The sequence below is a fragment of the Haliotis rubra genome, unplaced genomic scaffold (genome assembly GCF_003918875.1).
Source record: "Haliotis rubra isolate DU_JTF1 unplaced genomic scaffold, ASM391887v1 Scf64, whole genome shotgun sequence".
Classification (NCBI taxonomy): Eukaryota; Metazoa; Mollusca; class Gastropoda; order Lepetellida; family Haliotidae; genus Haliotis; species Haliotis rubra.
Window position 1 is genome coordinate 491,109 of NW_025767346.1, and position 23,210 is coordinate 514,318.

The following is a 23,210-nucleotide window of genomic DNA, read 5'->3' on the forward strand; positions in this document are numbered from 1 at the left end:
ATTTATAACAAGTTTCTGTACTCTGTTATGAAGAACTATCGAACCATTTTAGTAGCCTACCACCTATACCATCAGAACGTAATTTATTCAAAAGTCCCTTATGCCATACCTTATCAAAGGCTTTGCTGATATCGCAGAATACAGTCCTTACCTCCTTACCCTTATCAAGTGAACTTGAAATAAAATCATATAAATCTATTAACTGATAGTTAGTCGTCCAGGGCTAGTTAGTGAAACCAGATTGCATGTTATTCAGAATAGCATTGTCTTTGAAGAAACTATAAACATATTTATGTACACATTGTTCAAATACTTTTGATACACAACGTATCAGTGCTACAGGTCTATAGTTACTACAGTCATCAATGTTACCTTTCTTGTGGATGGGAATTACTGATGCTTTTTATCATATTTCAGCGTTCCGGGTCTTCAACAGAGGCCTTGGCGATGAAAAAATCATATCATACGTTTGCCATACACTGTAGATATTGGATCATCATAAATTATATTTTGATGCGAGATCGGTGGAAAACTTGTCATTTTATGTTTTTTATTCAAATACGTTTTTATCAAGTGCCACCAAAGTCTTATTATCACAATGATCATTGATAATGCCGTCTAATTTCAAAAAATGATTTTCCTTTGCCTTTCTGACTCTGTTGATACAACACATTTCCTTAATTTTCTAAAAGCTTCTGATTGAAGATTACGTCGTTTTGCAAGCTTGTCTTTACGATTTCGATTGCGTATCAAACTACATATTTCGGAATTCATCCATGACTTATCTTTACGTCTAACCCCAGAAATATGTTAGGTCATGTTCATAAAAGCACGTGATTAAAGTCTAAAATTCATTTTCCGGTGTTATGTATGAAAATAGAAACTTGCCCAGTTGAGGTCGTTGCATATTACACTGTCGTCAAGCAAGATGAAGGTACGTATAGACATTTATTTTATGAAATAATGTAAAATATCAGTTTCTCTGATACATGTTGATCAGCATTAACACATAACCTTTGTTTCCGAGCCTCGCGATCTTTTAACGCTCACTGTGTGAAACAAACTAAGGTTGCTGACACACAACAGCGTGGAGTGCGGGGCAGTTGAGAATGTAACGTTATGAATTAGGAATAGTGTCGAATATGTCACCTTGCACTGGAAGCTATTGGTCTTTGTGATAAGATATGATGTGGGTGTAAGCAAGATCTCTGCAGTATCATCAAGGCACACTTCCAGCATCACATCTAGAATATTTCATTTCACTGAAATGCATTTTTAAGCATATAAAAGTCTATTCTTATGGTGTCACAAGCAGAAATGATCCTATACAAAGTACGTAGGGGATTATGAATGTATTTTAAGCTAAGTATGATTATGACTATGTTTTTTTGTCTAAAATGAAACGACTAAACATATCCAATAGTTTGCACCTGGTGCAAGAAGTAGCGCTACATGCGTATGAATGTTGTCAAATCGGACTATATATTAAATGGCGGTCGACTAATGAGTACTGGTCATTATTTCTGTCAACCTGTTTGATTCTGCCTATCATACGGTTGTTATTTAGTTGTTTACATCCACTGGTTATGTAAGAAGATTGAAATTTGATAAATCGTTGCTAGTCGAAATTCACATTTCATTTCCTTGATACACGTTGTCGTGTCCGGCGACCTCGAAATGTAGGTCAAACTACAGTCATTCGATGATGAGACAAACAAGCCAGCGAGCCTGACAACTCGATCCCGTTAGTCGCCTCTTACGACAAGCATGGGTTACTGAAGATTCATTCTAACCCGGACCTTCACGGGTCGTAAGTGAAATAAACAACTGGTACAAGAAACTATATTTTCTTAGAATGTTGAAAAATTTATCTTAGTTCCTAGTATCCTTTACTTCTTTTTATGAGCATATTTTCAAATATATTTAACGACTCATTGTTGGGATGACTCCTCTGACTACGCAAAACTGGCCACTGCGGAAATAGGAAACAGCTGTGGGAAGGCTTGTGATGAGGAACCATTTAATGTAGTGTTGACTCAATGTCATGTGTTTAGAAATATGATGTAATGTATCCACAAATATACTGAGAGAAACAAATAACGGATCACAGAAAAATTCAAGCGTTCCTTTAATATTTTCCAGTTTTCATCACAAGCTTTGAATAGCGCTGAGATGATGAAAACTGGAAAATAATAAAGGAACGCTTGAATTTTCCTGTGATCTTTTTATTTGTTTCTCTCAGTATACGATGTAGCATTTATCGGTCATTTCTTACACGTTTATATGCATTAATATTCAGTCACATTGACGGTCCACAAACATATACTCAAACAAATATAGGTATGAACTAGAAAACAAGCCTCTTCGTTAACATACATGCGTTTACACATACATTTTCAACGACGGCAATTAATGCCAAGAGAGCATTATTTCAAAATGACAAAACTAAGACACCTGCAGATATAATTCACCAGCCTGAATGTAACAAAGAACGCACAGCGTGAACTTTAAGATGTTCACGTATAAAGGAAACTACACACTTTAGTGTGATTAATCACCACCTGATTGCAAGGGCAATTTGTTTTAAAATTAGGATCCAAACAGACGATCATAATTACACAAACATACTGGAATGCACATGTAAAGCACGTGCAATATGCAACATAATATGGGTTCTTTTTCGTTCATTGAAGGCGCCAAGCACAATGGAATATATATTTGCACACGTAAAGAGATGTTAATATGTGAACACACGTTCACACGTAAACAATCGTAAACATGTTAACACACATGTACAAATACTTAGACACAGGCTACACACGTGAACACACGCACACGGAGACACACACGGGTAAACACACGTTCACATGTGTACACACGTAAAAACATGAAAACACGTACCAGACACCCACACATGTATAAACACGTAAACGTATAAACACACGTAAATGCACGTGCACATGTAAACATACGAACACACGTACACAAGTAAGCACTCATACACACGTAAACACACGCACACACGTAAACACATTAAATACAACACAAAAAACACACGTGCACATAACAACACACGTGCACATTGTAAACACGCATATGCAGGTAAATACATTTGGATATGTAAACACACGTACACATGTAAACACACCTACACACGTGTACACACATGCACAAAAGTAAAGCACACACATATGAAAACGTACACACACATAAGCACATGAATACAGATTATGTAAGTAGACACAGGCGGTTCTACACACTGCAGTATAATTGTGAATATGTGATGATTAATATCTTGACATAATTCTACGGTACAAGTGAGAAGCCTGCAGATGTGGCCAACACACGCATGCACAAATGAACGAAATCAACTTTAAAGGAGAATGCGAGTGAATTGCAATAATTTACTGGGTGAAAGATAAAGTCATCAGAAACATATTCCCAAATTGTCAATTAAAAATTATGTATAATTATGTTTTAATCGCGAAAACAGATTCTGTAAATCTCAGCTTCGGCCATTATGCATATTTCGCTGGAACCCACGTGACCTTTCCGCTCGTGACGTCAAATGTGCCTGGAGTCCACCATATTGCCAAAGACCAAGCGCTACAGTAATACAAATCGTGCTGTTTCTGTCGTTATTGTAAATGGTGCGATGGTGTATTCTGTTGCCTGGGGATGCACGGAATCATCGAACAATGGAAAGCCACCATTTCTTCCCTTTTCCAAGTAAAGAGACAGACTTAGGCAGGATAAATGCTCCGATCTTTCCGAGTCGGACGCATATGAAAGTGACAAGCACACATGGGGCATACAAATCCCAAAGCTAGGCTGATGAAGGAAGAATTACCCACGAGATTCATTTATACTCCATCATTCCCTGTTACAGCTTTCTGTCAGTGGTATTTTTAACATAAATTAAATCAAGTACGACTGCCAGTCGAATTGCCCCCGCTACAAATTACCACAGCAAATTTGGTCAAATTGCCCCAGGGGGGTAGTTAAAATGCCCCAATTTATTTAAAATGATTAAATATAGGCCATAAATGCATAGTTTTGTCAACTGTGATATTATGTTCTTCATATAAAAGTATACATAGTTATGAGTTTACTGATGGAACATTTATGAGAAACATTACTTCTTAATAACTTTTATATGAAGAACATAATATCAAAGTTGACAAAAACTATGCATTTACGGCATATATTCAATCATTTTAAATAAATTTGACCAAATTAGAATGAATGGCCAAATTTGCTGGGGCATTTTGTAGCTGGGGCAGTTCCACTGGTACCCATGAGATATATATTATCAAAATCAGTAAGAGATTTCACATGAGCTTGAAAATGTTTCGCTATGACGTTCTTTTCGGTTTGGAGCCCTAAATGCTGCAGACTACCTGAAACATTGCCGAATACAACGGCAAATCATGAAGTACTTGTTGCTTTCATTGTTTTCCGTTCTGTCCAATTACGTCGGCATCAGACTCGCTATTTGTCAGTAGTGTGTGCCGTGAAAGTTGTTCTGTGTTCACATTGGCTAACAAGATGCCATTCTAAGGCTATGGCCGAGTACCATAACTACGGTCTAACATCCATTTCAGACCCCCTCTGCTCATTAACTGTCGGGTGTTTCCGTAATAGGCGGAAATACGAGTACGTTTTTGTGTTTTTATTGCTATTTTACAAACTTTTTGTTCAATTTTAATCACGGAAGGTGACTTTTAGAATATTCTTTACAACATATCAAAAGTTATGTTTTCGTTCGGATTCTCCTTCAATCACGAAACACTTCCTGGCCGTTTCACACTCTTCCCCCTCGTCATGCAAATGGCAAATTTCTGAGTACGTGTTATGAAACCGGCAACTTCGATATTGTCCAGTAACAATTTAAGGAAGTCCACTATAAGGGGTAAGAAGGTGCGCTGACACACATCTCAGTGATTGAGTGAGTGAGTTTAGTTTTACGCCGCACTCAGCAATATCCCAGCTATATGACGGCAGTCTGTAAATAATCGAGTCTGGACATGACAATCCAGTGATCAACAGCATGAGCATCGATCTCCGCAAGTGGGAACCGATGACATGTGTCAACCAAGTCAGCGAGCCTGACCATCCGATCCCGTTAGTCGCCTCTTACGACAAGCATGGGTTACTGAAGACCAATTTCTAATCCGGATCGAGACACATCTCAATCAAATTGTAGAGGATGCTTAAGTAATCTGTATATGTCTACAGTTATCTAATGTTTGCATTTTCCACTGCAAACTGTTAAAAGAATGCTCAAATAAACATATCGTGACTATGACCCATGGAAGTTTCGATGGTCAGGAAATATAACGATTATCTAAAAGATCTTGGTTAATATATGAACAGATATTGTTATACTATGGTGGCTGATTAGGGCCATCGCTTTCTCGCCTTAAAATTCGGAAGCGAGAAAGCAATATCACGAGACGAGAAAGCGATAACACGAGACGAGAAAGCGATAGCACGAGACGAGAAAGCCATAACGCGATGGCCCTAATCAGCCACCGTATTATATGGGTGTGTCCTCCTGATTTTACGGTGCGGGTGTCAGAATTCTAGCAAGGATAAACATGGATCCTTACACGACTGTAATCATTTCATAATTGCACATTATTTCTTGAATTCTTTTCAGCTCAATTTTAGAAAATGCACGATGATGACCGTTGTTTAGAAAAAACAAACAAATGTCAAATGCATTCACCTTTGACGTCGTTTCTTGTGTGGCGTCACTCCGCTCTTTACGTCATAATAATATTTTGTTTATATATACTGGACAAAATAAGTTAGGGATAATGGTATTTTTATGATTGATATTTCATCAGTGTGTCAATGAATAAATAGATCATTATTCATAATTTCAAAATTTACATATATCCCTAATTATTTTTGTCCAGTATATGATATGTAGTCTGAATGACGTATATTAAACACTAATGTGCCAGAAATGACATTAGCTCGATTTTTGTGAACTGCGATTTCTTACCTCATTGGTAATATTCGGTTCTCTTCATGAATGCAGATGCCGATTTCCGCGGCCCAGTGTGATTTCGTAGTGGGAGGATGCATACACCTCCTTGTGATCTTCATTTGCATTTGCCTCTCAAGCAGTATGTATGGTTTGTCTTGACAGCATGTAGTTATTGAGGATACTTCAGTTTATGTACACTGAAGGTCCTCCTGCACAAATGGAACATTTGAATCTCTTCAAATCTTTATCAAGCAATATGCTTTCTGATAAATTTGATTTATCATGTCAGCATGATTTTGCATGTCAGCATGACCCATTAGATGGGAATATAGTTTTTAGAATAACCATTAAATGTGAATAGAAATGGCAAATTTCTTTACGGAGGTTAATATCTTGAAACCATGAACATCAAAACATCAGTGAAAGTTGATTCATTCGATGACAAAGTTACATTGAACGTCAATGATAAATTAATATCATATTTTTAGATGTTATGTTTATCTCTTCTCAGACAGTTTTGTCGGATTATTTACAAATATGGCTATCATCCCTGTGACAGCAACAACAAAGGAACCAAATTGTTTTTTTGCATTTCCTCTGGATATATTTCAACATCCCGTTACAATGCCCAGAATCTCCACTTTTCCCGCTTCACTAATAGTTGTCTTAATGTTTAGGTGCGAGTCCTCCTGATTTCCTCTGTCCAGACGTTGTTGAACTCCATAGCCGTGCTGTGTTAAACTGCTCTGTATCTCACACTGACACGACCGTCAAATATAAAGGTCCAGGACTGAACGCCCCCCAGTGCGATCTGACACAAGGAAAGTGTACTGAATTTGGAGTCTACAGAGCGTCTATAAGTAACAACAACACTGAGCTAGTGATAACCAATGTGAGTCAATCGATGGCAGGTGAATGGAAATGTACAGATGACGCAGGAAAAATCTCGTCCAGTTGCAATCTTCAAATCTTCAGTAAGGGAGAGAGAGTGGAGACTGGATTTAGCTTTACGCCGCACTCAGCAATATTCCAGCTATATGACGGCGGTCTGTAAATAATCGAGTCTGGACCACACAATCCAGTGATCAACATCATGACCATCGATCTACACAGTTGGGATACGATGACATGTGTCAACCAAGTCAGCAAGCCTGACCACCCGATCCCATAAGTCGCCTCTTACGACAAACATGGGTTACTGAAGGCCAGTTCTAACCCGGTTCTCACGGGTTAATCAGTAAGGACCAACTGTTACATAGCAACGCACCTGCAAAGCATGTGGCTCTACATTCCCTTTGTTGTTATTTACATACATGTAACTGACCCTGAACGAAAATATTGTCTGATTTAATCTTCAATAGAGTAATAATTGTTTTATTGATATTGACTGTATGCGCATGTATAAATTGTCGTGGACGCTTGTCAGAGTTATATCAAGCTAATCAAAAAGTATGACGAGTTAATAAGTTAAGGCAAAAATGTAACTCTTATCTGAAATATTACGGGGAATATTACTGGTTGGAGTGTTCACTTGAGGAGGTACACACAGATTGATATGGAAATTGCTGTAATCGATTTTGGGACTGGTATCCGTAGTGGCGATTCAGATCATGTGACGTGATGGGCTGTGGGCGGTGGGGTAGCCTAGTGGTTAAAGTGTTTGCTCGTCACGTCGAAGACCCGGGTTCAATCCCCCACATGGGTACAATGTGTGAAGCCCGTTTCTGGTGTCCCCCACGGTGATATTGATGGAATAATGCTAACAGCAGCATATAATTAAACTCACTCACTCTCTGTAACCTTTAGTTTCATGGTAAGCAAAATTAGTGAGTGAGTGAGTTAAGATTTAAAGTCACATCGGCAATATTTCAGCCATATCGTGACTAAAACTAGTTCTAAATTTATAATACATACATATAATATATAAAACCCTGTCAACGAAGGACAGTAAAACCACTAGATTATCACAGATTGAGTTAAAACTAGCTAGCATATATCTTTAAAAGTAGAAAATTATTTCTGGACAATACAAAGTAAAATTGGGCTATAGATCGCCAACAACTGAAGGTAGATCACCATACTAGGGACCATGGGGACTTACAGTGCCTTTGCTACCTGCATATACCCTAGTTGGATGTAAGCACAATAATAATTAGCATCAACAAGGTACAACTTGTCGGCCTACAGCAGGTCCATTTATAATTTTATGAAAAACGCCAGAGGTCATGTTCTGTTTTAAAGGGAAATAACTCCAAGAATATCATATGTTACTTAGGTATTGATATAGCTCATTTGGCCTCAATATTGGTTTCAGAAACTCCATCATGCAGTATAAGGAGTGACGTGCAGACGGATGCTGTGACAGCGGGTGAAGAAGTAACGCTCATTGTCTCCATCATGTCCTACTTCTGTTCTGGAGCATCTAACTTCACGCTGCAGACTGGGAATACCAGTCAAACCTTGGATACAGCTGTCGACCGTAAAGAAGCAGTCGTATTTCTTTATTTCATACTGAAAGGCCACAGGCCTGTAGTACATTGATTAATCATGTGCGGGTAGTAGAGCATTCTTTCGGAGAATAAAAGCTTTATGGATATATATGGACAATCTTTCTATATGTGTTTTACTGGAATTATTCATCAATGATATAAACTTATGCATTTCAGGATGTACATAATAATATTTCTTTATATATCTATTTCTTAACGATAAGTATGCTGGGCAAACACATAAAAAGTGAAACTCATCTTCGACCTCGTGTAAGTTGCACATTTGGCAGATTCTACTTTCTTTTTCAATACCTTGGTATCTCCCAGTTTCAACATATAAATCATGCGCGGAGCAGCGGAATCTCGCCAATGAAGATTTATATTTCCTTATGGTCAAGACTGAAAGATAATGTTCTGCATATATGGAATCTTTTATCATTTTGTAGTAAAACATTTATTAGATAATGAGAGACTAGTTAACCAATGTTGAAGGAATATATATTTAAGTCTTTGTTTAACTGTACAGACAAAGTGAGAATGAGATTCTACAAATTGTTCATGCCAGGCATTGCCGAAGCCGATAGATGATAATAACTGTTTTATGTCTGTTACCCAATTACGTTTCCCATGGCTATCATATAGTATCATCATTTCATAACATTTTCTTGGCAATCTGTGTGAGGGCATTGTTAATAATTTCAACCAATATCTAATAATTTTTACATTTGATTCTATGTACAATGGATATCTTCCACATTCTCCGTAGACCATACAAGTTGACGTGGCTGTTTTTACGCCCAGAAATTTCTTGCATGCATACAAATTGACTTTTTCTAAGACATCAAAAGTTTTAAAACCCCATACTTCTGCACCATATAACAAAATTGGGTATATTTTGGCGTCAAATATTTTGAAAAAAGACTTGTAAGACAAGTCGCCTAAAATATGTATATATTTTATTATACCTATTAATATTTTCTTTGCTTGTATAGCTGCCTGTGATGTGTGTACTGCCCATGAAAGATGATTGGTAAAATGTACGCCTAAGTATTTATACGAAGTGGTTGTTTCCAGTCTATTTCCCTTGAAGAACCATTTTTCATTATTGGCTAGCTTACCTCCATTTTTAAAAACAACTATCTTTGTTTTAGCCTGGTTTACAGAAGCAGTCAACGTCTCCATCACCGTCACAGACTCACATTATGGAGACGTGAGACTCATCTTCGCCTGTCACAGCCATGAACGGAATCTGTCCTGTGCTGGCATAACACAGCTGCAAAAATGTATGTATGTATGTATGTATGTATGTATGTATGTATGTATGTATGTATGTATGTATGTATGTATGTATGTATGTATGTATGTATGTATGTATGTATGTATGTATGTATGTATGTATGTATGTATGTATGTATGTATGTATGTATGTATGTATGTATGTATGTATGTATGTATGTATGTATGTATGTATGTATGTATGTATGTATGTATGTATGTATGTATGTATGTATGTATGTATGTATGTATGTATGTATGTATGTATGTATGTATGTATGTATGTATGTATGTGTATGTATGTATGTATGTATGTATGTATGCTATGTATGTACAGCAGTGTGTGTGTGTGTGTGTATGTATGTATGTATGTATGTATGTATGTATGTATGTATGTATGTATGTATGTATGTATGTATGTCTGTATGTATGTGTGTGTGTATGTACTACCTGTGAGAGGCTTGTCACTGTACAGCAGTTGGGGCTTGGGGCATGATATTAACAGTGAGAGCCTGGTCACTGTACAATAGTTGGGGCTTAGGATATGACACTACCTGTAAGGGCCTTGTCGCTGTAAAACAGTTGGGGCTTGGGACATGATACTACCTGTGAGAGGCTGGTCACTGTACAACAGTTGGGGCTTGGGACATGATACTACCTGTGAGAGGCTTGTCACTGTACAACAGTTGGGGCTTGGGGCATGATACTACCTGTGAGAGGCTGGTCACTGTACAACAGTTGGGGCTTGGGGCATGATACTACCTGTGAGAGGCTTGTCACTGTACAACAGTTGGGGCTTGGGACATGATACTACCTGTGAGTGGCTGTGAGTTGGCTTGTCACCTGTGACAACAACAGTTGGGGCTTGGGACATGATACTACCTGTGAGAGGCTGGTCACTGTACAACAGTTGGGGCTTGGGGCATGATACTACCTGTGAGTGGCTTGTCACTGTACAACAGTTGGGGCTTGGGACATGATACTACCTGTGAGTGGCTTGTCACTGTACAACAGTTGGGGCTTGGGACATGATACTACCTGTGAGAGGCTGGTCACTGTACAACAGTTGGGGCTTGGGGCATGATACTACCTGTGAGAGGCTGGTCACTGTACAACAGTTGGGGCTTGGGGCATGATACTACCTGTGAGTGGCTTGTCACTGTACAACAGTTGGGGCTTGGGACATGATACTACCTGTGAGTGGCTTGTCACTGTACAACAGTTGGAGCTTGAATTGGGGCATGATACTACCTGTGAGAGGCTGGTCACTGTACAACAGTTGGGCTGGACACTGGCTGGTATGGTATGGTATGGTATGGTATGGTATGGTATGGTATGGTATGGTATGGTATGGTATGGTATGGTATGGTATGGTATGGTATGGTATGGTATGGTATGGTATGGTATGGTATGGTATGGTATGGTATGGTATGGGACATGGCTTGGGACATGGCTTGGGACATGATACTACCTGTGAGTGGCTTGTCACTGTACAACAGTTGGGGCTTGGGACATGATACTACCTGTGAGAGGCTGGTCACTGTACAACAGTTGGGGCTTGGGGCATGATACTACCTGTGAGTGGCTTGTCACTGTACAACAGTTGGGGCTTGGGACATGATACTACCTGTGAGTGGCTTGTCACTGTACAACAGTTGGAGCTTGAATTGGGGCATGATACTACCTGTGAGAGGCTGGTCACTGTACAACAGTTGGGCTGGACACTGGCTGGTATGGTATGGTATGGTATGGTATGGTATGGTATGGTATGGTATGGTATGGTATGGTATGGTATGGTATGGTATGGTATGGTATGGTATGGTATGTATGTATGTATGTATGTATGTATGTATGTATGTGTGTGTGTGTGTGTGTGCGTGGGCGTGCGTGCGCTCATGCATGTATGTGTGTGTCTGTGTGTATGTGTGCATGCGTGTCTGCGTGCCTGCGTGCGTGAATGTACGTACGTACGTGTGTGTGTATGTTTGCGCGCTTGGGTGTATGTGTGTTTGCGCGTTTGTGTGTAGATGTATATTTGTATGACTGTTTCTGCAAGTGTGTGAAAGTGTGTAAGTTTATTTGTGTACTAGAGTTAGATAATTGAGGAACAATGCTAATCAATCATAAGAACGGATTTCCAAGAACGATAAAACACGAAATCTCAAAATCAGTCAGTTAGATTTGCACCAGATGTGTCAATTGGCTATCTTATTTTAATTTTAAGACTTACTAGTCTGTTTTGTCACTGACAACACAATTCAAATTATTCAAACAGGACTCCTTGAATGGATGTGTGGTTGTTCATGTAAAACTGAAAGTGCCACATAATTAATATGCTTTTTCGTTTTATGCAGCTGCCGCTACCTATGCTTCCACCTCCAGGACAGGTGCCATCAGCCATTTCATAATCCTTATTCTGTGCATCGGGATCGTATCAATTACCAATTCCATGCTCCTTGGAGGTCTTTGAGAAAAGCGCAACAGTAGTTCACGAGTGCGCCCATTGACCCCGCATACAATGAAGTTAGATCTCCGTTTTCTATGACGTTGTATATTGGTATCCTAAATACCATTCTGTCTTTCAACGTCCTGGTATATTGGGCCAGGGGTATCTCCCATTTGTGCACGTGGACAATTGACTTGACAAGTTATCTCCGTTGGTGTCTTGTGGAGATTATTGACAGGAGGGTAATCAGTAGTACATGCCAGTAAGAGACGACTAACGGGGTCGCGTGGTCAGGCTTGCTGACTTGGTTGACACATGTCATCGTATCCCAATTGCTTAGAGCAATGCTCATGTTCTTGATCACTGGATTGTGTGGTCCAGACTCGATTATTTACAGACCGCCGCCATATAGCTGGAATATTGTTGAGGTGAGGTGAGGTGAAATTGGGTTTTACGTCGTACTTGAGAATATTTCACTCATATGACGACGTGCATGCGTGTGTATGTGTATGTGCGGCTGCTTGTACTAGCCCAGACTTAAGATGGTTTTATAGTGCTAGCCCACTGAGGTACCATGCCACAGTGAAGCATGAATCCCCACTCAGACACATTATACTGACCCCGAACCGACCAGTCCTTGTTGTACCCATTAATGCCGAGCGCCAGGCAGGGACCAACAGGTATCATATTTTAATGTCTTTTGGTATGACGCGGTCGGGGATCGAACCCGCGACCTTCCGCTCTCCGGGCGGACGCTCTAACCACTACACCACGGAGGCGGTCGAATATTCATGAGGCTGAGAGCAAGCAATACGGCGATATGACGGGGCTGAGAGTTTCGTTAAACAACAAACACAACAAAAACACGTAAGCTAAAACCTTGTTTGTGTATCATTCTGTTATTCAACGTCCGGGTTTAGGGGGCTAGAGATATCTTCAATTTGTGCACGTGGCTCGTAGACCCTAAACAGTTATCTCCCTTGGTATCTTGTGTTAATGCATTGGTATATGTAATGGAGGAAACACGAAACCGTGGACAGTTTGGATGAAATGTGAGCACGGAGGGGATGAAACCCATTTTTACACTTTCATTCAACCCCGCACATGTGTGTTGCGTCCTAGCTATAAACCAATACAGCCTGTAGGTTAACATCTGGTACGCAAGTACAAACCATTCACTACGTTTGTTATAACTGGCCGCCTGTAAGATACTTTGCAGTACTGAGGGAGAAATCATTAAATGTGTTTGTTCAATCTGCCACTTTCTTATGTCCATGTGTGTAATCACGATGTTGTCTGTAATACACTGTGCAGTACTGAGGGAGAAATCATTAAATGTGTTTGTTCAATCTGCCACTTTCTTATGTCCATGTGTGTTATCACGATGTAGTCTGTAAGACACTGTGCAGTACTGAGGGAGAAATCATTAAATGTGTTTGTTAAATCTGCCACTTCCTTATGTCCATGTGTGTTATCACGATGTAGTCTGTAAGACACTGTGCAGTACTGAGGGAGAAATCATTAAATGTGTTTGTTAAATCTGCCACTTTCTTATGTCCATGTGTGTTATCACGATGTAGTCTGTAAGATACTTTGCAGTACTGAGGGAGAAATCATTAAATGTGTTTGTTAAATCTGCCACTTTCTTATGTCCATGTGTGTAATCACGATGTAGTCTGTAATACACTGTGCAGTACTGAGCGAGAAATCATTAAATGTGTTTGTTCAATCTGCCACTTTCTTATGTCCATGTTTGTTATCACGATGTAGTCTGTAGACACTCTGTCAAAATGAATCTGCCACTTTCTTATGTCCATGCACGTGTAGTCTGAGGAGAAATCATTAAATGTGTTTGTTAAATCTGCCACTTTCTTATGTCCATGTGTGTTATCACGATGTAGTCTGTAAGACACTGTGCAGTACTGAGGGAGAAATCATTAAATGTGTTTGTTAAATCTGCCACTTTCTTATGTCCATGTGTGTTATCACGATGTAGTCTGTAAGATACTGTGCAGTACTGAGGGAGAAATCATTGAAAGTGTTGGTTAAATCTGCCACTTTCTTATGTCCATGTGTGTTATCACGATGTAAATCTGCCACTTTCTTATGTCTGTAAGATACACTGTGCAGTACTGAGGTAGAAATCATTAAATGTGTTTGTTAAATCTGTGTGTCCATGTGCAAGATCTACTACTTTAATTTACCTTATGCGAATATATACTCAAAGGGAAACGTCATAGCATAATCGAAACATTTGTAATTATTTGTGTTATTATTCAATTTTTGAATAAAACTGTAACTTACATAAACAATCTTAGTTGTTTGTTGATGTCACGCCTAGTTCTCTTGCGGGCTGATACCAAAATGACTTCTTAGATTTTTAGATTCAACTTGGTAATCACAACGTAACAGTGTTGATTACAGGTGTTTCCAAATTGTCACAAGAAGTCATCACAATAATAAGACATCCAATCCACGTTAAAGCAGCACACGAATATAGCTGCGATTTGTCTTATTGTGGTAGCAATATTATAGATTTAGTTCTTCAAACAAAAACAAGAAGTACAACTTTTGTTCCCTATTACCTTCATACCTACCCCTCCATCGACATACTACCCATACTTTTCCTCTTCACTGTCCACTGACTTGGTTGACACATCGTATCCCAAGATCCCATGTAGATCGATGCACATGCTATTGATCACTGGATTGTCTGGTACAGACTCGATTATATACAGACCGCCGCCATACAGCTGAAATATTGCTTAGTGCGGCGCAAAACTAAACTCACTCACTCACTCATCAATACATTCAGTCATGAATACCCTTACCTGTGCTCTAAAGTAAGGACATCCCTTATATTGTCATAATCTATAGCCTTAAAACGCTTGTCACATACCACTGGCGTGACAACATGACTTCGCCTGAAAACCAGAGTGTACTAAGTCACAAAAACTATTTTCGAGAAATTCGATCTTGAAGTTTAGGACAACAATATCTTCTGAACTTTTCAATCGAATTCTTTCAAATTTTGCACATGCATGTGACATGTCAAACAGTATCAGATAATGGCACACTATATACTCAATCTATTTAAATAAATAAGAAATTCACGAAAAATGATTGGAGATAGAACACTTGACCAAGGAAAATCGTGATATTTCTCAAAACCAAAGTGTTCTAAGTGTCAAAAAACACAGCTAACACTCAGCTTTATTAGTATTATATTGATATTTGATTGTTATTTCCTTTTTGACCAGGTTGAATTTTTGTCGTTTAAACCTGTTTTTCTTTCATAAGAACTATATTTAATTAAAGTTAAAATGTTCCATTTCCATGATGACAATCACTTCAAAATTGGTAAATCTCAATTTCACGTGATCAAATTGTGCTTGCTCATTGGTCAATTGACAACTTAGAACACTCGAAAATTAACAACATGTGATTTTCATGGAGATAGAACAACGTTTGTGTTTGAAAAGCCACTTTCAAAGCTAGATAGCACTGTAAAAAGTTTCTAGAGTAATAGATTATGCTCTAAAACCTACCCTGAGCATACTAACTCTAATTTTGTCGAAAGTGGACTTAGAACACTTTGGTTTTCAGGCGACGATGAGTATTCGTCGGTTGTTAGTGACAAGCCTCACCTGTGATTGTCACTGCATTCAACAAAGAAGTATAACGTGAACGGCAGCTGCGTTCTTGTAAGCTGAGTCACCTACTGGTGGGTGAGATTGCATGAACAGATATGCTTGTTTCAAGTAACAGTTAAAGTTGTCATGGTCGCATCAAGTATGGAGATCCTTACCTGTGCTCTAAAATAAGGCATCCCTTATTCACTTTAATGCATCAGACGGGGGGTGTGGTGGGCAAGCTGTCCTAGGCGCCAGGCTAGTGATCCACCGAGGTTGAGGTGTCGGGATCGAGCCCACCTGTGACCGGGCGTAAAACCCTTGGAGCCATTTTTGTGTGCAGACTCTTTCAGTTTTGTCACAACCCCTAGTGTACAGTACACAACCCTGTGCACTTAAAAGAACCCACAATCCGTTGGTATATGACCAGATGGTGGCCACATGAATACGTGCAAAAACCTAGTAAACTTGAACAAAGTACTGTGACTATGTGTCCCAGTCCACCCAGCTGCGAATGGGTACCACGTAGGGGTGGGAATGGCACATTAACTCGGTGCGCCTAGTGGGTACAAGAGTTGTATGATCCCCTGTGAGTTGTGATGGATAATACAATAATATATATAATCAATATCCAGATGTGCCCTGCTCAAAGGCGCTTTCGTATGAGTTTGACAAGGAAAGAGTCACTCGGAACTGTAATATCATTTGAAAAAGAATGTTTTTAACATTCTCTTAAATGTACAGATTTCCTGTGAACTTTCAATGCCCAATTGGATGTTGTTCCAAAGCATAGGACAAAACATCTGTCTCCGAATGTGTTCGTTCTCGTACGCGGCACAACTAGCATCTGGGCACTACTAGAGCGTAGGGAACGGGATGGTTGATGGCACTGGAACAACTCGTTGATGTCCGATTGGTCAATACCTTCAACAGCTTTGTATACAAGCTCAAGAATCTTAAATTCTATCCGTTTGACTAATGGGAACCAATGCAGCTGCATACGAACTGGAGTTATGTGCTCATTTTTGCCAGTTCGGGAGATAAGTCAAGGAGCTGCATTTTGTACCCTCTGTAACCTTGTAATTCGGTGTTTTGGTAACCCAACCAAGAGAGCATTGCAATAATTCAGACTGGACAATACGTATGCCTGGATGACTGATGCAGCCACACGTGTGTTTATAGACTTCCATATTAGAGCAATGTTCCTGCTCTGGAAGTGTGCATGTTAACCGATTTCACTGATATGGTCTTCAAGTGAAAAAACAGAGTCATGAATTACTCCCAGATTGCGAGCGTTTTTACTTGGTTCTATCATACCGACATCAATTTTGAAAGCAGGCAGTGAGAGATTTCGCAAATTGGATTTTGGACTGAAAATGAGAAGCTCTGTCTTTTCGTCATTAAGCTTCAAAACGTTGATAGCCATCCATTCAAGGATATCAGAATTGAGATATCACAGCAAAGGAGAATTCAAGTGATGGTTTACTTTGTGCAGTTTGAGATTGACATCCAATGATCGAGGGCAAAACAAAGCGCCTGTGAGCAGCTGAGCTGAGCAGGATATTGGCTGGATAGAAATAGAAAAAATGCATAGAAAAAAATAATATGCAAACGCATTGTTGCCCTGTGTCACGGTGACACGAGGTACTCGTTGCATAGTGGTTACAATGCCATTGAATGTATTCAAAGCCTATTCATCACCCATGCTCAGTATTCAAAAAGTATCTAAGCAGAGTTACCTAATGGTGGATGAGATCGCACGTACAGGTATGTGTGTTTCAAGTCACAGTTTCAAGTAACACTTGAAGTTGTCATAGTTATATCTATATTTACCAAACGCCTGAGATGACCTTGCACTTCTCTGTGATGACATACCGTTATTGAGAAATGTGTAAGCGCATATAGACAGTCAGGTAAGTGAAAACAGTATTTGGGTTTACTTTGAAGCTGTTTACAGTTGTTATGTTTAGTGATAAGCGATCTTATAATAATGATAAATATCCACAGATGCATCTAACCACTCTGAGGACCACAACTTGTCTGTCGTGAATTTCTTGTAAGGTTTCCAATGCATACTAAATACTTAAATCAACGTCAGTTAGATAGTATCTCTGGCATAGGCTCCTTTCGTTCCCGACCGCCTCCGTGGTGTAGTGGTTAGAGCGTCCGCCCGGAGAGCGGAAGGTCGCGGGTTCGATCCCCGACCGCGTCATACCAAAAGACGTTCAAATATGGTACTTGTTGGTCCCTGCCTGGCGCTCGGCTTTAATGGGTACAACAAGGACTGGTCGGCTCGGAGTCAGTATAATGTGTCTGAGTGGGGTATTCATGCTTCACTGCGGCATGGTATCTCAGTGGGCTAGCACTATAAAACCAGCTTAAGTCTGGGCTAGTACAAGCAGCCGCACATACACATACACACGCATGCACGTCGTCATATGAGTGAAATATTCTCAAGCACGACGTAAAACCCAATTTCACCTCACCTCACCTCCTATCGTTCCCCAGTGTTCCCCAGATATACGTTGTTTCCTTCAATGTTACCATTTGAAAAAAATTTCAAAGGCATTTAGAAGTTGGTGTAGTAATAGCATTTCTGGGCTAGTTCTTGCCCCTTCTTCTCCACCTGAAGAAGGGGCAAGAACTAGCCCAGATACGCTGTGAAAAACAAATCAAGAAGTTTTTATCCATGAGATTTGTCTTGTATTACCATTCGAAAGATTCACAACATGAATTGTTTAAATATTTCGGTGGTAATTGATAGTGCCAGCAAATTGTTTGAAACCCATATAGCTGTTTGTTATTAACTGACAAACTGACGAGTGACTATAGATAAACCACATGTAAAAATAGATCTGACCACAGCTCTCTATTAGGAGTTTCCTTCCTTGCGCTACAGGCGACATGCCTTAACATGTTCCAGGAACGCGAATTTGCACAAGGACGAATTGTGTTTTTATTAATACAGCTGTTCTATGTTATGCGGTAACCTGACGTGTGTGTCATGTTCCTGTGCATAGAGCTCAGGTCACAATCAGTTGAAGTTAAGCAACGTTGAGCTAGGAGGGTCCTTGGATGGGTGACCGTGTTTGGCGGCTTGATTCCTGAGAGTTTCTATGACTTCGGTCCTACTCAACAACGAAACACATGCGATACATGTGGTCTCACGTTTAGGCAAGTTTGTTTGTTCAAAATTGCCTCTATCCACCTGGTACCTGGTGAGATATGTCATATGGCTATAACCTTCTAGCGCCCAACAGGCAGCTTGGGTTATCTGGGGTAATAATGTACAGTGCTATTAGCGCTTAGAGCAGATACTTAGTGCCTGGAATATTTTAGCGCTTTATAAATTCACTCATTATTATTATGTTATACAGATTAAAGTACCAAACCAAGGGCACCTAGAACAATGGGTAGCCTGAGTGAAAGCCACAGTGTGAAAGCCACAGGCATGGTGAAGATGGTGATAAAAGAAGCGAGCCATGCCATCATGTCGTTTAAGATAAGCTGTTTGTGCCAAGGAAGGGCATCCACTGACAAGGTGTTGGACAGTCTCTGTAAATTCATTGCACAATCGACATTTCATGTCAATATTTTCTTTAAGAATCACATTTAGGCGATTGCGAGTGGGAAGTGACTGGTCTGGGCAGCAAAAAGGAAGCCCTCAGTTTCCCATTTGAGACCAGCCGACTTGATCCATTAATCAAGGGGTCGGTTGGATTGCTATTCTTTTCAACACACTGCATGTACACACGATGCAGTGGTTTCTCAGAAAGCTTCTCCACAAATGACCGACTCTGAGCAGACTTGGTGAATGACTTCACCTGGTTTACTCCCATCGCTGTACCGTCCAGCAGTACATCGCCATCAACAAAATCAACATCAAATTTCAGATTTTGTCCAACAACCTGGGCACGCTTAAGATGGCTGTGGCATTCCTTGCTTTCATCATGAGTCTTCACATGCATCACCAGAGGGTCATCCGATAAATAATATGTGCAAATAAACACTATGAAATTCTATCATGAAGAGCCTCCACATTAATCAAACCCCGACCTCCAGAACTGATTGGCATATATAAACGATTAAGAGAGGAACGAGGTTGGTGAGCTCTGTTATCAGACATGATCCTTCTGGTCAGGCGGTCAAGACTCTGGATGTCTTGTTTTGTCCAGTTAACTACTCCATAGGAATAGGAAAGGACTGGCACAGCAAATGTATTGGTAGCTTTGACCTTGTTTCCAGTATTTAGCTCTGAGCTCCAGATTTTCTTTAAGCGAGATTTATACTCAACCCGAAGTTTGTCTTAAATCTGGGCATTCTGATAGGTGTAGATAGGTGTAGGCCTGATCTTCCACAAGATGCTCAATAACCTCCCCCCCTTGTAACCTGACCAACCCATCATTCGTTACCTTGCCACGTTTCAAATGAAGAGTATTACATTTGTCGAGTCCAAATGTCATGCTAATATCATTAGAAGAGGACTCGACAAGGAGAACCTGTTCTTTCAAATTCTCCTTTGGCAAGGAGCTCGATATCATCCATGTAAAGAAGATGAGTAAGCGGTGTTGGGGATCTGTGCCGAGGAGGTCCGGGATGGTAACCCTCCTCTTTATTGAGCAGAAAGCTCAAAGAATTTAGAGACAAACAAATAAAAGCAAAGGACTGAAGGAGTCCCCCTGGAAAATTCCCCTTCTGATTGGAATAGATTCCCAAGTCTGCACCTGCCCTTGCGAGTACATCCCAAGTTGAGTCCGAGTACATCCCAAGTTGAGTCGACCAGCAACTCATTAAAGACTTAAGTAAATCAAGTAGTCGCTCAGGGAGGTCAATAAAACGAAGAGATCTCAGAATCCATACGTGATGGACAGTCGTATGCTCTTTTGTAGTCAATCTAGCACATGGAGAGGTTGCGGTGGTATGTTTTAGCCTCTTCCAAAATCATTTTCTGCACAAGAAGTTGATCCTTGCACCCCCAACATCCCTTTCTTGCCCTTTCTGCTCTCTATAAATTTTATCATTGCAAGAACAGTAGGATGACACGAGGGTTGTCAAAAACCCTGTGAATATTTTATACTGAGTATTAAAACATGTGATAGGGTGGACGTTTTTGGGATCAGTCAAGACTCCTTTTTGGGAAGGAGTATTGTGCGACCTTTGCAGAACCATGGAGGAACATCACTTGTGTCCACAAGAGAAATGAAACAGTGAAGTAATGGTGTTTGGACACAGGGGAACAGTTTCCAATACCGGTTTCGAATGCCATCTGGCCCTGGAACTGTATTAGATTTGGACTTTTGGATAACAGGCAATCTGGTGCGATGTAACAAACAAACGACCCAGTTATTTTCTCATGCATTGCATGGTCATAATCACTAACCCAGGCTGCCTCCAGGTTACAGTCGCCGGGTATAAACCACAAGTGTTTCCAGAACCTGTCATAATCACTGGCCCATAGTGCCTCCAGGTTACAGTCGCCGGGTATAAACCACAACTGTTTCCAGAACCTGTCATAATCACTTGCCCATAGTGCCTCCAGGTTACAGTCGCCGGGTATAAACCACAACTGTTTCTAGAACCTGTCATTGGCATCCAAGGAAGGACGTTTGTCACGTTCACCATCACCATTTGTTTTCAGTTGCCTGTAGACGTGTTTTTCATTATTTCTAAAAAGTTTATTTAGCTTGATAAATTTGTTCTTCTTTTCCCATTTTTTTTTCTTTCTTTCTGTCGAAAACATTAAATTTTGCTGTTAGGGAATCGACAATTTGGAGAAGTACCTTTTCTTTTGTTGTCTTATGTTATAATTCTAATTTCTTCCAAATTGCCTTTTACCTTTTATACATTGGGTTCCCTGATGATCTTATTTATTATTATTACTATAAATAAACGACATGTAAAAATAAATCTGACCACCGTATTCTATAAGGAGTGTTTTTCCTTTCACCAAATGCATTACCATGTTTCAGGAAAGCGAATTTGTATTCGAAAGAAGAAAAGAGCATGAAGCCTTGTCACCCTGTCGGTCTCCTGACTTTCATGACCCTTGTCTGTGGAAGTATGTACACACATCTTACTCACACGTAAACGAAAATGCAGTCTTTTGTAAAGCTTGCTTCTATAAACCGATTCCTTTAAGTCATTTTCTCTTCACAAAATCTAAGTCAGCAGATTGCATTAGGCTGTAAAGCGATAGAACTGGGGTCCAGTTTGCACACTCTTTTCTGAGAGAATACATGAGAGATGAAAATATTTTAAAGTGAATCTTATATATCATTTGCTCTTCTCACACAGGAACATCATGATGATATTTGTAACACTCGTTTAGTTTTACGCCATACTCAGCAATATTCCAGCTATATGGTGGCGGTCTGTAAACAATCGAGTCTGGACCAGACAATCCAGTGATCAACAGCATGAGCATCGATCTGCGCAAATGGGAACCGATGACATGTGTCAACCAAGTCAGCGAGCCTGACCACCCGATCCCGTTAGTCGCCTCTTACGACAAGCATGGTCGCCTTTTGTGGCAAGCATGGGTTGCTGAAGACCTATTCTACCCCGGATCTTCACGGGTCCGTTCCTGAATCATCCAGACTAACAAGACTTATTTGACAATTCTTGATAAGATACAGTTCAACCTGACAGTTCTGAGATGTACTGATGGCTTCTACCTTGGGCAACGACCAACATCACAGTGAGAAGTATGCATGTACTTGACAAGTCGAGATTGCGAGATTTGACAGCATGTACAAATGTCGCATTCTCGCGTTGTCAACTTTTGACAAAAAGTGTTATGTACCAGAAACACGAAATTAGAGATCGCGAAAACTCGAGTTTTTGGCCAAATCTCACGTTCTCGCGATCTCGCATTCTCACACTTTGGGCATTTTTAGCTTGTTTCCAAAGGTCGAGATAGCGAGAATGCGAGATCGCGAGAATGTCCCTTACAGTATTCCATAAACAAGTGATGTACACATGTTAGTGTTTGGTAGAATAGTCACATTACTGATTTTATACCTAAAAGTTGAAAATGTCCTAAAGCTGTCTTTGAGTAATCCAGACTGCCGATTGATCGAAACATGTACCTGTGTCTCCTCGTATTGACATTCTTTGTCACAAACAACACAATAATATGAAACCAAATTGTTTCTGTCATGTCTTACAGCCGATCCAGAGCAGATAGAGATGTTCCCCACTCCTGACAGGCTCCAGTATGACGATGGTCAGCTCTTGTCAATGAGATGTAGGCAGGATCGGGAACCAGTTTGATGAGAACAACCTCCAGAACCTGTTCAAATGGGAGTGGCGATCTGTAAACAGCGAGTTCGCCTCGTGGACACGGTACCCAAACTACCAAAACATCCCTA

The 23,210-nt window shown here is 40.1% G+C and overlaps 1 protein-coding gene across 2 annotated transcripts; it reads left to right on the top strand.

The window, feature by feature from the left end:
- Window positions 1-864: 864 nt before the first annotated feature.
- Window positions 865-12,554, top strand: LOC124256843. Of its 2 annotated transcripts, none has more exons than XM_046690812.1 (6): window positions 865-934; window positions 6,050-6,146; window positions 6,676-6,972; window positions 8,313-8,478; window positions 9,646-9,770; window positions 12,117-12,554. In XM_046690812.1, the coding sequence occupies exons 1-6, from the start codon at window positions 929-931 to the stop codon at window positions 12,230-12,232; spliced, it is 807 nt and encodes a 268-aa protein (XP_046546768.1). In that variant the 5' UTR covers window positions 865-928; the 3' UTR covers window positions 12,233-12,554. The 2 variants fall into 2 exon arrangements, with proteins under 2 accessions (XP_046546768.1, XP_046546769.1); XM_046690813.1 differs by having other exon boundaries at window positions 6,050-6,137; window positions 12,117-12,553.
- The last annotated feature ends 10,656 nt before the right edge of the window (window positions 12,555-23,210 follow it).

Excerpts from the sequence above, each read along its gene's own strand:
- LOC124256843 (XM_046690812.1), top strand. Across the intron at positions 8,479-9,645 it reads TTGGATACAGCTGTCGACCG|TACAGAAGCAGTCAACGTCT; the intron begins TAAAGAAGCAGT and ends TTTAGCCTGGTT. Across the intron at positions 9,771-12,116 it reads CATAACACAGCTGCAAAAAT|CTGCCGCTACCTATGCTTCC; the intron begins GTATGTATGTAT and ends CGTTTTATGCAG.